Source organism: Lineus longissimus, chromosome 19, assembly GCF_910592395.1.
Source record: "Lineus longissimus chromosome 19, tnLinLong1.2, whole genome shotgun sequence".
Lineage (NCBI taxonomy): Eukaryota > Metazoa > Nemertea > Pilidiophora > Heteronemertea > Lineidae > Lineus > Lineus longissimus.
This window is the reverse complement of record NC_088326.1, coordinates 2,111,041-2,129,761: the sequence shown is the minus strand read 5'-3', so window position 1 is coordinate 2,129,761 and position 18,721 is coordinate 2,111,041. Positions and strand designations below refer to the sequence as shown.

The 18,721-nt window shown below is 38.9% G+C and overlaps 1 protein-coding gene across 24 annotated transcripts in view; it reads left to right on the top strand.

Moving 5' to 3' along the window:
• Positions 1–18,721, top strand: part of LOC135502854 (potassium voltage-gated channel protein Shaw-like) — a 90,758-nt gene that overhangs the window by 52,651 nt on the left and 19,386 nt on the right. For 13 of the 24 annotated variants that reach the window (XM_064795976.1, XM_064795975.1, XM_064795989.1 and 10 more), the window contains exons 3-6: positions 2,259–3,168; positions 4,107–4,124; positions 12,882–12,920; positions 17,189–17,209. In XM_064795976.1, coding sequence (XP_064652046.1) covers positions 2,259–3,168; positions 4,107–4,124; positions 12,882–12,920; positions 17,189–17,209 — 988 coding nt within the window. Of the gene's footprint in view, positions 1–2,258; positions 3,169–4,106; positions 4,125–7,696; positions 7,730–12,881; positions 12,921–17,188; positions 17,210–18,721 lie in introns of all 24 variants that reach the window. The other 11 variants (XM_064795998.1, XM_064795997.1, XM_064795992.1 and 8 more) reach the window with 5 other exon arrangements.

Sequence of the window (18,721 nt, the reverse complement as noted above, 5' to 3'; positions counted from 1 at the left end):
TATTTCTCTAATAAAAATATTAATATAATTGGCCAATTTTTTAGGCATATGATGTAGCGAATTCCCATGAAGATTTAAATTAATTTAAATTAATTTCAATCAATGGGATAGCAACCACCACCGGAAGATCGCGGAGAAATCGGTAAACTCAACGGAGTTAATTCAGAAAAATACCAAAAAAAATTGTTTGAAGGATATACAATATTTACTCTCTTTATTTCTCATCAAATCAGTATATACTCCCACACACACGTGTATCTTAAGAGCCCCTCCTAAAGGGGGGCTTATAAATCATGGCCATGGCGCGTACGGGACTGCTCTGTAAGGTTATCAGAGCTCCGCATATTGTGCAGGTCTCCAGCATTTCAGTTTCTTAACAGACGGGGACATGGGGGAAGCAGCCTGATGATGGATGGGGCCTTATCGATGGCAGTCCCATGATGAATACCCCTTGATTTTCCTGCCGATAATTTGGTATCGGTTGAAGGATGGATGGCGTATTTATCTCTTTCCAATATCGAGTAGAAATTTTGTGAATACAAATACATTTTGGATATAGTGGTTGCTGCAGTTATCATGGTCGTTATTGAGATTCATTTGCACCGCACAGAGTACTTTTTCTGTCGAAAATGCTACCCTGCGATGCAAGGAGATTGTGATCGTGCAATACCATCCTTTATCATGTTCAATCATGTCACTCACGTACAGTTTACTACTTCACAATTTCTCTACATGATCAGAATCAAAAATACTTACACTGAAAACTTTTATCTTATCAATTTGAACGACTTTCAAGTAACCATCGTTTCTTCAAACGGGAAATACTACGTTGCAATTTTCCAATCGTTTTTGCCATTGGTAATTGGCCGCCATTAAAATTGCATTAAATAGAGAAATTACCGAGCATATTTCCGGTGGCTACTTCCTTCCGAAGCAATTTCTAGCTCACGAGAATCCTGATGGTTCGCCTTTGGGAATACTAAATATTCGTATGCTCAGTGTGTGTAGGAAAAATTCCTATAATTTTTTGGCATATGTTAGTCCTTTTTTTCATTATTTGATAGGAAATGCATTTTTCTTTTGAATGATGTGTACCACAATCCCACGATGCTCATTTCAACTCCAGAGGTCACTCACTTAATTCATTACCTCTTTCATCATGTTCATTTCGGGCGTGTTTTGCGCATGCGTGTGCCTCCTCATCGTCGTCTGCTCACTCTCGTTTCAGAAAATGGAACCAGCACAAGTATGACTCGTTTTGGATTTCAATCACCATTCACAAAACAGCGTGCATTTTCTTCTGTGCCTTTTGATTAAAAATGAGGAACGTGCAGTTTGACCCATTCCAGGTGGCACTGCAGAGTGTTTGAACTTTTTGGTTGAGAACGTCATCACTTCCCGTGGAAAAGTCAAACACTCGCAGCGCATGCATTCTGATTCAAACTGCATGTTCCTCTTCGGTAGTAAATCGCAATCAAGGGTAAGATCCTCGGATATGGTGCAAACTAAGCACCGTGCCTGAGTTGGTATCTGGGTATGGCCTTTTTGTGCGATTTTCTACTCACGAAACTCACGTTTTTCGCATCGGAGAGAAGATATTTGAGTGCTTTAAAACACGATGTGCACAATATTTTGTTACGAGTTTTGATGAAATATCTCAGAAAACTTGGAAGTCACCGCTACACTACATGTCTTGCTGCTACAATCTCTAAAATCTATCATTAAGCTAGTTTCATGGCATGTTTCAATTTCTGAAGACTGTTTTGCAATAGGTGTCGTAATTTTTCTCAATTATGCACCATCTTGTCGAAAAGTTGAAATTTACCTTGGTTAAGTTACGTGAGCTTGGTCAAATCCGGTAGTTTTACCAAAACCGCAATGGAGCTTCACTGTAGATGGCGCTAAATGGTAACTGGAAGATGTTCGCAGCTCCATCACCCAAAAACAAAAAAAGAACCGAATGTCTTTACACTTTCCTACTACGCATTTGACATGAGTGTAGTTGTGTCCTCATCAGTTAGTTTGCGAGAGTTTGGTTTTAAAGTGTTGTTTTGGCGCTTTCAAGTTCATTTGTTTGCGGTGTGTTTTGGTCTGCGAGGTTTTGCTTTCGACTGAAGAGTTGGTTCAATATCAGTAACCACGAAGAGTAAACTAATTGTATATGCTGCCTCTACAAGCTCTTTTGCAGCATCATCGAAAGTCTTCCTTTTTCATCATGGCCGCTGACTCACGTCATTTCTCGTTCTTTCTCGTTGCAGGTTATAGCCGTTGTGTCAGTATTCTTCATCGTGGTGTCCATCTTATCTTTCTGCCTCAAGACACATCCGGACATGCGCGTCCCTGTTATCAGAAATATCACAGTAGATATAGGAGATGGAAATCATTCTTGGACATTTGACAAAAAGAAAACGGAACCCCATCAAGCGTTCTTCTTCATAGAGTGCGCCTGCAATGCGTGGTTTACCTTCGAAATTATCATCCGATTCATAGTAACGCCAAGTAAAGTTGAATTCATAAAGGCTCCAGTGAATATTATAGACTTTGTTGCCACTTTATCCTTCTATTTAGATTTCCTACTGACGAGCTTAAAAAAGGAGAACGACATTTTAGAATTTTTTAGCATAATTCGAATCATGCGACTGTTTAAATTGACACGTCATTCAGCAGGTCTAAAAATATTAATCCACACATTCAAAGCGAGTGCGCGGGAATTATCACTTCTCATATTTTTTCTTATTCTCGGTATAGTTGTATTTGCCGCCTTAATATTCTACGCAGAGCGTACGCAGTATAACCCGGAAAATGATTTCAATAGTATTCCAGTGGGGCTGTGGTGGGCGATAGTGACGATGACCACGGTGGGCTACGGAGATATGACGCCGAAAACCTACGTGGGGATGTTCGTGGGGGCGCTCTGTGCATTACTAGGAGTACTAACTATTGCCTTACCCGTTCCTGTTATTGTTTCGAACTTTGCAATGTTCTACTCTCATACTCAAGCAAGATCGAAGCTTCCTAAAAAGAGACGACGAGTGTTACCTGTCGAGGCCGTCAGGCCTAAGAATCCCCCAATACGGAGTAACATGGGCAACCCCGGACAGAATCGTCGTATGAACGCTATTAAACATAACCACCCAGGAGCTCTAGATAGTAAACTCAATCGAATAGGTACGTATGTCTCTTTCACTGCTTTTATATATTTTAATTCTGCTTTTGAAACTGTTAAATATGCAAATTTACAAAAGTTGCAACTCTTGTTTTGAACAGCACAAAGTCCATGCAAAACGTCACCAATTTTGCACAACGTAATACATATGTACATGTAATTCCAGTTCTCGTTCAAAGCGTCATATATATTTGTATGCAAATTACACAGACGCATAGTCTCTTCATGTTGATTCTAAAAGTGTCGAAAACGTCATCAGGGCATGTGTATTACATCACCAACAAATCGTATGAATGTCTTCTCGAGACGGCCGATTTACATCTTTTCTTCTACATATCTTCTTCTTAAAATTACCGTTTTCTCTTCACTTGAAATGTATATTTGACCTTTGGTGTATAAATGTAAAAATAACAATATCGATAGGTGTGTATCCCCCATTAAACGTCATCAGAATATGTGGACCTAGTGTTCCCTAACTGCCCAGATTATGTGATGCATTGCCCGATGTTCACCCTGACTTACAGAGTTCATTCGTTTTCCTGCAATCCTCCACTAAGATATCTCCTTACAATTCCCCTTGTCAAAAAAATCTAAAGTAACTTGAAAGCGCCGAGTCATACCATTTATATCGTCTTCAAAATTAAGGAGATGATTTTGATCGAAATGGCCAGCCCGTTTTTTTTAGAACAGAAAGAGACGAATTCGTTTAAGTTGTATTACATCATCAGAATATGTGTACTGTGATGAGATTCCATTGGCCAAAACCATAATCATGTGTAGACGTCACTGAAATATGTGTGCACCAGAGTGTAGTGTGATTGGCCAGTGAGTAAGTTAATATGTAAACACCTTTTGTTTAGGTGTATCTGAGATGTAGCCACAAGCTCCAGATGACCTCCCTCCCTATGATACTTTTTGTATGCTTCTAACCCACAAACAGGCTTTAAACGTAATAGCGGTAGGCTATCAATCTATGTTTCAGTGTCAGCGTAGATCTATGTGAATAATATATGTCATTGTACGATCAGACAGGACTGAGGGTTTAGAAGGAAAAAAACACGAAAAATTGCGCTCCGATGTCTCCAAAATATTCATGTATAGCTTAGTTTTGCAACTTAAAATTCCAAAATAAGTCTCTTTTGCAAATGATTGGCAAAATCGCCCCCCCGCCCTCAGTCCTAAAATTGTTGAACGTCGCTTGGTATCACTATTCGATGGTCAGTGTTACGTCACATACAAACATACTAAAAACGTCACATATACGTTTCTACAATACCTCACCAATTTGTGTGTAGATATTGCCACGTACGTTCACCTCATTAGAGTTCAAACTATAGGCATAACACAGTAATTCACACAGCACACATGACATCCTCGGCTTGTACAGTGGTAATTATCGGCATTTCAGCCTTAAATGATTACTTACAGTCCATGACAAAATTACATTTTCGATTTTCCGAAGACCATAGGGACCTCTGTACTCCTAATAATCTCACCGAGCTAATTAAATAATTTATCCTCAAAGCTATTAAGATTCCTAACGCTTCCGCTGACACCGTGACGATTACGACATGCCCCAAAGCGATCTTTTTATGACATCCGCGCTGGTTGATGACAATATTTAAAAATCTGCTGACAATTGCTGAGCGACCTCTGAGCTCTCATGGATCCCCTCAATCCAGTCGTTGAGATCCGTTTTCACTTATTAAATACACTACCCCCTGTATAACACCCGCGTTCCACATCCTGTTGCCGTTAATACCAAGCTGTCTCTGGTTGCCATGACAACGCGAAGATTGCTGCTCTAAACAGAGAAGCTGGGGATATGTATTACAGTGAGTTTAAGATGAGTTCGGATTTTGGCCATCATTGCAATCGACTCTCGCTCTCATCTCGCCTATCAACGCCTACGTCGTCTGCTCCTCCAGGCAGCCGCCATTTTGAATGTTCACCATCTACCGTGTTGACGATTTTAGATGTCCTTGCAAGTTACTTGGACATATGATTGTCACCAAATGATTTGTTTTGGTGGTGTTTCATTGTAATGCTCATGATTCTGACATGAACACATTGCTGGAGAGCTTTGTGAAGTCGCTTCATTTCGATTACCACGCTGAATCAGACATAAAATGTACTTTGTGGCGAAATGAAAGACACCACCCGGATAGGAAACATGGTCAGCCTGAGATGTACTGCTTCATGCCTCAGACTGAGTCAGTGAGCCAATTCCCAATTGTACCGACCACCAATTGCGGCCTAGTGGAACGCACAACCGCTCACTAACTGAAAGCTAACGCAATAGAGGAAGAAAGTGTAAAATTGTTGCTATGAAATTATAGTAAGTCATTTTCTCGTCTAATTTGCAATATTCTGCACCAATTCTTCATGATAAGAAATGATCTTACATGTACTGCATTCCTTGTGTACATCACAACACAAGCAAGATGGCATAATTTATTAAACGATCAACTCCTGCCAGTCCTGGCAGCCCTGTCGTCATAGCTACCTTCTGCTCCAAGCCCACGAGACGCCAGACTTCTAAAGAAACGCCGTTGCCAGTGGTGTGCTATTCGCCTGTGAAATAACACGAATGAATATTGTATGTTGAGAAATACTCTAGCAGTGCCATCTCAAATTCAGGAAATAACATTGTTTGTGCAGACGTTGAAATCTCGCCATTTCTTCATCTCTTGAGATTCAGGTGTCGCCTTGGCGTGACCTGAGTGAGCACACAAAAAAAATCAGTGGACTGTTTTGTCATTCTTACTAGATATTTTGAAGCCAAAGGGTTGTTTATTTCAGTATAGGAAATCTCAGCTCTAGAAAATCTCGTCAGATATCGCCATTACGAGATTTCGTTGTTAAATAACTTAACAGTAGATGGCTTGATGAGATAAACAGAAAACAATGCTCTGATCGTAGCGCTGATATTGCGGTAACCGAATCATCTGATGTTATTATTAGATGACAAACCAAAGATTAAATGTCAACAATGCTCTTCTGCTGCAAATCTCGTCGGTGCGATAAACGGCGAGATCACGGATCTCCCTGGCGCGACAAACCACGGGATCATCTACCAATATTGACCGCATCTAGTCGCTATATCACCCAGCTATTCATTTCCATTATTTTGCAAATCAGTCTGAACACAGTCGTCTGCTTTGGCAATTTCATTAGTATACAAATGTCAACAAATTATTCATTCTGCACGGTAGAGCAGTTAATGGCGGCTCCACTGTTTACTAATCGATTGATATTTCATGCTCAGTTCCGGTTGGACGAGTCAGACCACTTTGTGGCATACAAGGTGTTGCAAAAAAGATGCCCCACTGGTATTTCAAAATTTAATTGGAAAATTGGCGCCAGTCATTTACAGATTATACATGTGTATCAGGTAGTGACAGGACTGTCAGAAAAGTGTCCTCCACTATACACTTGATCACGGATTAAGGTGGATTGCGGCATAAGTACATGACGTCAATGGCCATAGATTATCGTTTCCTGGCATATTTTCAAGGGCCTAAATCCATTTTATAACATCTGTTCTTATACAGCAACTAAAAGACGACGACTGTCTCGCCTTTTATTAAAACAGCTCGTCGGACAGAGTTATTTTTGGTGGCATTAGTATCTGTCTCATGAAGTGCGCGTTCCCATTCTTGATTCAAGTCACCTTGCCAACAACCTTTAACTTTGACCTTTATTTTGCACGGAAAAGATGAAATGTTTCATTCTGCGTGGGAGGCCACGTCTTGAAAAGTCGCGCATTCCAAGACATTTGAAAATATATTATTATAACCTTATGTATCAGCTTTGTTGTCTTGTAGAAAAAGCGACCTCCTAGTATTTGCGATACTTTTGCGACCTTTAGTTATTGGCAATACCGCTTTGTGATAGTTGATCCGTATGACTCGTCATCGCTACTGGAGTAGATATCATCGATATTTTTCCAAATAAGGCTCTCGCTTTGATTCTTACAACTCTCGCGAGATTATGAGATACCTCAGTCATGTCAATACTGTACTTACATGTCGTACATTGACATTAACGCGCCACTTATCAATTTATTTAAGCGTTTCGGGTCAAATGATATCTTGCTGCCGCTCGAGATAAGATGGCACAGATATCTATTGAAAGAATCGCCTTGTTTCCCCATTCAGAAAAGACGCACAGCATTTTCCATACATACATGACATTGTAATATTACTTGTCATGTTAACAGACCTGCTTCTTAAAGTGTTGTTTACACTTGCATCAACCAGTACTTAATGGAATAAATGACATATAACACATTTGTTAAACAGCGTTTATGCAGTGCTCTTTATAACTCTAAACAACGACACAGTTTATGATGAGCGATCATGAATACATACATCTAAAATGTCCCTGCAGCTGGCCCAATACAAATTCTCTAACACGCGTAAAGCTATGACGTTTGCACATGTTCTGATGACATCATTTCTAAGACCGTGTAATACGTAATCATTTTGCTATCTACTAAATATTCATGATGTTTCTATATTGCATTAGACTCTATCAAACTTGGAACCTCGATTATTCTAGGTAAATGCTAGTTTAGGTGTAAAAAGTTAACCCTTTTTCATCCGAAGATGTCAGTCAGAATGTTTTGGTGGCCCCTTTTTGAGTTTTACTTTTCCCGATCGTTTTACTCATATTTCGTAGTTGAGAGAAATATGCGTACTGTGAGGGTTTTAAACAATCACGGGAGTGTTCTTCCTTCTCTTAGTGAAACACCATTGCCGGAACATTTAGCCATTGAGAGCAACACTAGTATTAATGGCCAAAAAAGGAGAGTAGCTCCAAATTTCAAATTAGCTAAACTAAATTTTTAAACAAAAGTTGATGGTGAAATAAAAACATGTAATTTCCCTATTTTTTTGTAAAACAAACTCTCCTTCTTCTTATTCCATTTTAAAATCTAATATAGATGTTGTGAGCGTAGATTCAGTTGTCGGATTTTTTTGTGTCTATTTCCGGACACGTCGTGTATACATGTTTATTTACATTTCAATTTTCAAATATTGATGACGGCTTAATGACGTAATAACAACGTGCTTTTCCAGGAAACACTTTTTATATTGGTAGAGGTATATATAAAATCAGGAATATCATTAGGTGTTAGACTCTAATCACCGGGCACGAGATTCCTCAATTCTTTTTGACTGAGAAGCACCATGTGAATTTCAAGGCCTTTTTGCATCGGGTTTAGACTTCAATCCGACTGAACATAGCTTATGGATTATGAGTCGAAAATGTGAAGGACATATGGGGTCAGAGCCAGCACGACCTATGTGCAAAATAGGTCGTTTCTTAAGTTACAATATTGAGCATAAGCCTATCTTACAATAGATTTAACATATAAAAGTCAGTAAAACTGTCAATGCAATGTCAATTCTGCAAAATTCTAAATCGTCGGAGGATGGATATTTGATTACAAAATTGCATATCAACTGTCTTTATGTAGATAGCAATTTGTTGATTTTTCGTTTCGCGAGTTATCCTTGACTTATGTACAACCGTTGTTGTAGTTAACATAAAATAAAGCCTTGGGATTTCATCCACGGTGCTTCTCATCTTTCGCTGTTACTCTAAGCTGCTATTCACGATGTCTAATATCAGATCTCCTCAAGAACTGATGACGTCACCAAAGATGTGATTGGTTTTATTTATTCCAGGTTTTAGTTTTACCCTTCACTTTCATGGTATGTCTCTGCGCATGGTCAGGCCTTCTCACAGGAAAAAGCTGCAAGACCTGCGCTGCGCATGCGAAGAGATAGACCCTCGCGTTATCTCGGAGACAACGCGGATGATTTTTTAAAATGGGTTTTTGTGCATGTTTCATACGGTTTATGTCGTTGTTTTTCAATGAAGGAAACAATTGGATGAAAATGCATTATTCCTGACACCGAAGTAGGTCAAATGAAATAAAATTTAGTCATGTTTATTTCGATTAGTTTCCGGCCTACACCTGCTTTTTTAAACTTTTTTTTGGATTTTTTTTGTTCCATATTTTGCTGTTTTTAATCGCTGATTAAATGAGACACGTGGTTCAGTCGGAGCGTCTTAATTTGTTTTAGCAGCGTGTTACTGGTATTTCTTGATAAAAAAATATTAAAGAAAATTTTATCGGATATTTGTCTTGAAAAAAACTGGTACATGCCCTCTCTTCTTTCTTACCTTTCTCAGTTTGAGTAAGAATGTTAACGTACACCTTTACATGACAGTGAACTTACATATTGAAGGTGCATAATTGTGTACGCGTTGATAGTACATCATCGTGTACTCTATTTCGAATGACATTGTATTTGTCAACCCATGAGCTTATAATATGGCAACTAATTTTCCTTTTCGGATATTTGAGCTCAGTGACGTCATTATTCATCTCATAATGCCATTAATTAGTTGAGAGATTAGTGCAAATCGATGCGATACAATTTTCAAAACAATCTCGAATCAGATCAAAAGCATAAAGTTTGTTTAAATGTGGCCCAAGTCGGGCCTGGTAAAGCTTTCAGAAGGATGACTGTACATAATGTTCATCTTTTTAAAACTCATGACATTGAGATGGCGAATCATGACGTCAGAGCAAACCGGTTGAGGACCCTTCAGTTGGTATTTATTACTAACCAGCATTTTGGAGGGGAGTTTTTGCATGACCTGCCTTTAACGTGTTTGAGGCCTAAGCCGCTCGTTACAAATTTGAAATTTAGAATCTAGAATTTAAGATTTTTCAATTATGAAAATAATCAGTGAATATATGTTTCAACATTCCTGTTGTGTACACTGATGTAGATGATTAATCCTTTTGTTTATTTTGATCGTGTTGACATGAGTGCCAGCTGGTTACTGTGAAGCGGCAAAGTTCATTTTTGCCTCCTTGTGTAACAGATAAAAACAATGTATACGAGCGGCGTAGGTCTTTAGCCGAGAATCAATTCATACCTTTTTTTCGAAAAAATTTGATCAGATTTTTAGGTTCATTTTGCATTCATAAACTCAGTTCGGAGTCTCTGCACTAGCTCGGAGGATGCAGATGGTTCACACGTCGTGTCTAGCCTCGGACGACTTATGGCGATGGCCACCTTGAATTGAACCATTTCCGATAAACAGCTTGACAGGGACGTATTGCGTAAATGCCAGAGATTGTGTCAATTCATTGGTGTAAAACACCCCTGTGAAGCTGCAACAAGTTGCTGGAACCATCTCACTACACCAAGGCCGAGGTTTTACAACTTTCTACCTCAAAGTTGAACAACTGGTCGGCCATCTTGAATGAGAAAAACCCCTGAAGAAATTGTTGACCGTCAGCAGGTTTCTGACACTGTTTTCTTCTGCTTTTGGAATGATTCTCGGTTACTCACCCGATAGATTGATAAGATGCCTCAAATATGTGGAGAAAAGTTAGAGAATTACTTTCAATGTCTTTACCATTTTCCTTCGAATGATTTTTCGATAATCAAATCTCTCCAAATTTCAAAATGCCTACATTGGAATATCTTCACAAATCATTGAAATTTCCTTTTGATTGTTGCATATACCCGTATTGAAGGGTCCATGTTGTGTTATTGTCAGCCATTAAAAGTGTTGGTGAAGGCGCATGCGTACGTGAAAAGATGTAGCTTCTATATGATGTCATATCCGGTTATAATCGGATGTTATTGTCCTATGGAATAATGGTATTTGTGGCATCTTTCCTGTGGCGTGTGGCGAGAATGATATTTTTGTCCCCCATTCATTTTGGTGGAAGTACTCCCAACTAACGCAAATTTCAACACCAAATATATCACAACATTACATGGTCAATTGACGCAGTTTAAAATACTTCCAAGACTATCAAAAACAAAGACCGTCTTTTTATGGCTTAAAATGCTACATTTGTAGCTAATGGACAAATATTATTTTCAAGGAACAATATAGATTTGGCACAGTAGTGACATCTTATACATATCCAGAACAGGAAACTGGGTTCGTCGTGTCTGCACATGCATAGCGAAAACATTTTTTGATTTGCAGGTTCTCAAAATAATGAAGATAAAAAACTCAGAGCATAGAAACCTTCAAGGCAACTTTAGTCACCCATTATGTGAATATCACGGGTGGTATGCGTTCACTTAGTTTTCATCATGAATATGACAAAACGAGACGGTGTTCGTTTTCCAACACTAACATATCATCACACACACTGAGCAATCTAGCCACCAGGGCACACCACGTTACAATAACATTATTACGATTTCAAGCATTGTTACAAGTAATCATGATAATGCACATATCAATGTACGTGCATGTAACTAGTAATGCACATATTTCAGCATTGAATCCATGAATTTTATAATGCCTCAAGAAAGGATGGTTATCAATATTTTACACATGTCTTTGGTTACGTAAATGCGCCTAGAATGTTCATCGAGAGGTCATAATTATTATATTAAGAGCGGGGAGGGATCGGACAGACAATAGTGTACAATGCATGTCTCTCAGTAGGGCGAACTAGCAAAAGTTGACCACCTCGTTTAATATGCAAATGTGTAAGCAAGCTTATTTGCATACATTTTAAATGATAATGAACGGCACGTTTTTTCTGTCTGTTCATGTACATGTACAGAATATAATTTGAGTCAAAAGACAACCTCAAACAAAAAAAACTTCCCCTCTCCCAGGAATAAAAATGCACTCTCAGTGATCAATTTCAAAATGGGTTGATTATTTCTCATTGAATATGATAATAATGTCAGCCCAAATATAAAGAAAAAACGCGGTGGACAATAATGTTGATTGCCTTAGTGTTAGCTAGTTGACTGATGAAAACTGCATGGAGATGGTTGAGCACAGAAGTCAGGTCAATTTCAGCCAAATTGATATATATAAAAAATCTGCCCCGATCACAAATTCACATTTCCTTCCTGTCCATTTGAAGAAAGTCGAACCACATTTTAAGGGCGAGATTGACCTGGTTTTGGTGTATGGCATGTTGTTGATGGATGAATTGATCGTTTACCTTTTCTGACACATGGGGCGCCAAACCTGCATGTGCCTATCAACCCTGGTGGCGGGACGTCTTTGGTGGTTTCGGTGCATGTGGATAAGTTACAGATTTACGAAATCAAAATTTTTTTTTGTCATCGACAAACTCGTCAAAGCCCATGCCCTTTGATTACATTGAGTTATCGAGGAGTAGATATTGCACCAAATACTGTAAATGTAGGTTATTTGCAGACGTCAGAAACAGCCTCGGACAGAATGTTCGAGGAACTGACCAATCACAGTCCCGCTTCCATGACGAGTAAAACTGTGTCCCATACCCCATTGGAGTGCGTGCATGTGTAAATGTGACTATGAACCAACGTAATGCAATGGATCCTTCCTCTGTCTGCACAGCGCATGACGGATATGAAACCTGCATGAAGTGATATGTGACGTCATAGGTTTAATGCGGTTGAACGAGGTAAATGAAGTAGTGTCAACACTAAGTAGGCGAGAAGATCCGACTTTTGAGACTCCATCTTAAATCAGACTTTTTCTGCAATAGTTCTTCTCGTGAGTAATTCAGCCAAACTTAAACTTTCTCTTTACCTCGTTGAGCGAGCGTTCGAACCGGAAATGACGTAGTTTTGATGACGTAGACGTGACACGTGATATATCTACAATGACCTTGACCTTTCTTTAATTTGCTTCCATTTTCTTTCTTTTCAAGCCCAAGGAGGGGCAATACAGGAAATGATACCCTTCCGTAGTAAGTGTCAACAACCTCTATACCCTGATCCGCCATATTTGTGACCTTGAACCTGGATTGACTTCCAGTGACCTTGAAAACATCCCTGTAACCTTGAACTCGAATGACCTCCAGTAGCTGAGAATGCATCATGTTTACACACAACCATGCCTAAGCGTCCCCTTAAAGTACCAAAAGCTAATCTGTCACAAGGGAAATCATGACATGGCTCAAAACTTTTATGCCACCCAAGCTTACGAGTTAGAGCTCATATTGCCCTATGTACTGACACAGTTGTAGATATACATAAATATACTCTCAAGCCTCCTCATCGTCATACTCATCAAGACACCTTCAGCGATTTCTAGACATGTTTAAAGGATCACCCAGGTTCCTCACAGTCACAAATATGGCTAATTAGTAAAATGATGGGAAGACTTGGTTCTTTACTAACTTCATTATTTATTAATTACCTAATTATCTCATTATAATTAAGGTGCACTTTCTTCTTCTGCTATTCAGATATGGCACCGTTTTACCCCGTCACTGTTACCTTGCCTAAAGATACCTTGCATTTTCTTTCTATCCTGGCCGTCGGACCTCTGGTTTCATCCTACACTAGAAGAATATCCATTGTGAATTAGAATCCTAAATAATGTCAAATTCATTCATTGCCAACCCCATGGTAATTGTAATATTGTGACGAAGCAAAGCATAATTAGACAAAAATAAAATTGTAGGTGAAAAAAAATTAATGACAAAAATTAATGAAGAGTAAGACTTATCACTTGAAGGGAATCGAACCCAATATCTTTTGCCTGCAAGCGACAAGAATGTATGATACTAATTGCCCTAAGCTAAGTCACAAGGCATCAATCTTCTTGATCACATTCACTCCTCCTAAACAGGAGATGAGTGTCGTCATCTTTCGAGTTTGTGTTCCGACGGTCTAATGGCTTCTGCTTGGAATTTCTAACTTCTTTCTCATGGTTTTCTCTGTCAAACCTATCCACACTACGGTGCATGATTCCCTGCTTTGGGACGTGTTAAGCATTCCCACCCTCGGTTTGTCGGCAGTCATTATTTAGTGGCGAACATTACCCATACTTTAGCATAGTTAACTTAGTCACATGCCCGAACGAACAAGTTAGCCTAAACATGCCATACGTAAGGCCAATCCCATTGGAGAACGAAGTAGAAACTCTAATTTCTTCACTTCTTTAGCGCGATTGCTTCATAATCGTTCTTTTCACTAAACAAGTGATGTAATGAGGTCTTGATTCTACCATATCAAGCCTAATTTTTCTCCACAGTAAAGAGCTATGATTGTATTGAAGTGGGATCGCTGAATGGCCTACTCTGTCGTTTATAATTTTGAAAATTGAGTTTGAATTTGGACATTTTCAATTGTGTAATGCACTGATGGGGTTGAGAAATTAAGACAAGGCATCATTATGAATTTTAAGGGTACCCCCCCCCCCCCGATTTAAATATTTCAAAAATGCATTTTCATGTGCTGTACATGTGAAGTGTACCAATGAAACTACATGTACTTCATGTTCCTTCAACAAATCATCTTCACCACAGATGTGTTGCAAGGTAAACGATTTGGTGGTGTTTCAATATTAAAGAAATAGGTTTGTCCCAAATTGGACTTTTGAGGAAAAAGTTATAACTAGATTGTGGGGATTAGTCTGAACAGAAAATGATTATGCCCATATCAGTTCGAGAAAAGAATGAAGAAAGAACTAATGGACAGAACATTGATGATAGAAGTCATCAAACTAGCTATAAAGCCCAAAGAAAATTCAGTATCGTGTTCACATTTATTGTCTTGACAAGCCCACCCACTCCTAGGTGACCCAGTGCACGCCAATCCTACGATAGGGCGGTCACCTGTCATGGCTGACTAACGAAGTGGAAATGGATATAATTATATCACCCGTAGGATATGATGGCCAGGGCTAATGACTGCAGGACTGTTCATTATCACGGTGACTTACCTACAAACCGATGAGGTGGTAAGGAGCATACTCAAATTATCTTAACGCTACAAATGTTGAAATCTCTTCGTTTTCCTCTGGACCCCCTTCCCTTTTAAAAAGACGAAAATGTGGTATCACTGCCTTCATAATTTCATTTTTTTGATATTGTAAAATGGCATTCATGAAACTGTGATTTCAGCATGTCATAACTGAATTACATAAAAAAACTGTCGACGCAGTTATGTTGAACGCTGTGGGATTTCGTTCAACTTTTTCGAGTTGCAGCCAAGAGGTAAAATAGAGATGAAATGACTAGCCATGATTTTTCATTTTGCGGCTTAAAGATATTTTGAAATTGTCCCTTAAAGTACCAGTATGTCTCCTGCTTGGCCGATCGGCTAATGGACCTAATCAAGCTTGTGAAGTGTGCACCAGTTTGAACCTATCCTATTTATCTTCTGCTCTAGCTGTCCTACCCGACCGTGCAGGCGTTAATTGTTGATTGGCTAATAATGACCTTGAAAGGTCACTGGGCCAAGGCCAGTTTTCTATCATGATCAGTTTTTGACGGTGGTGAGGATGATGACAAATGATGCAATATTACCACTTTATACATCCTAAAGGGATTATTATCAAAACGGAAGTCAAACCATTATATGCTAACCTTGACCTTGAACGTCTGTTTGGCGATGCTTTCTCTAGCAGTTCGATTGGATGGGAATTCCAATTGATTCTACTTTTCAATCTTGAAATCGTGGCGTTTGAAACCTTTTTTTAAGTTGTCTACATTTTCATCAAAAATTAAAACTTGTATTTTTCGACTTGGAATCTGCATGCTATGACCACACTGAGCTAATTTGAATATTCAAATCAGTTGGTGATGTAAAATAATCTGGCGGTAGTCCGACAACTACTTTCTGGTATTCATACACAGTAGCGAAGAATACAAAGCCTTGACATATTTTTTTCAAAGTGTGAATACGCTTAATAAACGCAAGATTAAGCTCAATATCGAAAAAAAATTATCCATGGCGCCATTATAATAACATCTTGAGAGATTGAAATACTTATTCAAAAGTTGCAGACAGAAGTTTTGTTTTGAAAGAGAAAAAAAGGAAAAAAGGATTCAGAACGCATCGATTTTTTCTTCCCGTCATTTTTATGTACTATACATGATACTGTTCCTATACATCCACTAACCATATTATTCAGATTCACGAGTAGTTACATAGCCAGTTTAGACCCCTAGCCCTTAGAGCTTCGATTAGGTTATAGTCAAACCTGCCTGCCTTGTCCCGATCGCCCAGAAACAGCATTGACCAGTCCTTTGGGCTCAAGGAAATGGCTTCGAAGAAGGGATGCCATTTTTACGGCCTCATACTGCAAATACTCAGGTTTGTAGCTATGAGGTCAGGTAACCCTTCTCGTTTAGATCCTTATGATTGCGTAGCATATGTGGCCCCCAGAAACCGGGGTAGCAGATTTGTCAGGGAAGACAACTGCCCTCTATTTGTGATTTCCAAAGAGGCTTTACATTCGTCAATACGATTGTGATGATAAGTCTGCAGAAATGGGTGAGTGTATTCGATGTTGATAGCTGTTCACGAGTGGGAAGTGAGTGATGAAAAGAATTTTACAGAATTGCAGAAAACATTTCAATACAGTTCCTCATGCGATTGCTTAGAACGGCACAGACCCGTTTGATTACACTATTTACGTTAATGAGATGCGCACATGACATACTAACCCTACACTAATAACCTCACAATTACTAATTATATACTCGATTTTTCTTGCTAATTAATTCACAGTGTCTTCACATTTTTTTCATATTTACACATTTTGCTTGATAATATTATCAAGAATACAACATACCTGTAAATAGTTTTACCATATTATTTTGCTTTAAATTCTAAGTTTATTAAACATTTGAATATCACATGTTTACTGCTCATTTGATTGGCTAATTTCAGTATGACGTCACTATTGATGTTTCATTTAAATACATTGACGTCATGAAGACGTAACAAAAATGCACCTAATCTCTTCTTATACATGTCTGTCCTTGCACCTTACAAACACATCTTAGAAGTCGAACTATGAGTCTTTAGATTTTCTCTTCTTCAAGTCCATTGTTTACTTGTGCCGCTTCAGTCATCGTCTGCGCAGGGGGTTGTCGAAATCCCGTGCGGTACACGTACACATTTGAATAAATTATGTTAATGAGAAGTACGTGCCCCTGGATTTAGACAATCTCCTTCTCTGTGTGCTAACAGTAACCGTTTTACATGTTCTTTCCACCAGGTTTGGCCAGAGTAGAGAGAGGTATAGTATTTGTACTTGTCAGTAGATGTCAGCACATGCAATGCTGTTTGATAATGCAGTGAAGCCGCAACTCGCCTGGATGGCTTCTAGCTTTCTGTTCATTTTTGTTTTTGTTTTTTTCTCGCCATTTTGAAAAATCAAGCTCTACGACAACCACGTGACATAGCATGCGTGGTTGGTTACCTTGGTTATTCAAGATGGCTGTCATCCATTCCATTTCATCGTCATGTACATGGTCAGCTGTGTACACGTACATCTAACTTCAGATCTGACAATTAGTGAATGATTTGACAGGTGAACCCATCATTTCTGTGGCATAAAGAGATGCTTTTCCTCCTCCTCCTCCTCCTCAGTCCAAAACATCGAGGTGAGAGCCTTTCAACCAATGGTGTGTCAACTATGTTTGCCACGTGATTTTGTTTTCCCAATATGGCCTCGTTCTGGATTCGAAAAGCGGAGTTCTGGGAAGGGAGTTTCCTAAACTTGGAGGAATATTTCCTTTTCCTGTTTATGGCATGAGAATATTTTGCCATCTGTCCTATCATTCCACTGAGATATCAGTCATAGTTTTTTGGTTTCTCTTCATCATCATCATTCTAAATCCATGCATCCATTATCCTTTTATCCGTACTTTGAAAATGTCCACAGGAGCCGCCCAATAAAAGCTTCAAAACTTCAGATTTTAAATTCCTTGGTAGTTGTTTTGTTCTTTCTACTAAGCTTGAGTTCTCACCTCCATAATGACCTTCACCTTTGATCCTTAGTGATTTATTACATTCTTAAGGGTTAAAGGGAATATTCAATAAGTTGATTTTGTAGATCATGGCAGCTTCAATCCCGTCCCTAAACGGCAGAATTGTTAGAACACACAAATTGTATTTACTTTTTCGTGCACGAGTAGTTTTAGAGGGAAAAAAACTGTATTTTGCAACTGTTATGGTGGCAGCACCATCAAGTTTAAATGATGATTTCTTGTTCGTCTGACGATCGCAATAGCTTTTGATTGATGTCACAGAATAAATACGATAGAAAAAGTACCAGAACTATATTTGTATGACTTTATGAAAATATTGAAATAAGTGCTTCCATATTTCCTGCAGCATTGTATTTCTTGGAAAGAAAAGAAGCATAAAAAGCTCCATTCTCTTGGGTTTACAGACGACTAATCATAAATGGCTGCATCGATTTGTAGGTAATGCATGTAACATTAAGATGTGACGGGAATACAAAACAAACCAGGTGTAATCATTCGATGAAATGCGTCTTGAAGTCGTGTAATTATTCGCGTGTTTCCGCGACTCAGGCAGACAACAAGACGCTCGAATTAGTGACAAAAGGTCATGGCATCACGTGACAGCCAAGTGGAGAACAGAACAAAACATATTTGGTAGATTTCACACTGCCATCAGTGTATATCACCGTTGCCATAGCAACCGATGTCAACATCGCGTTAACCTGAGTACAATCTGGGGAGGTTTAATGTGAGCTTGATACGCTCTCTGCATACCGGCA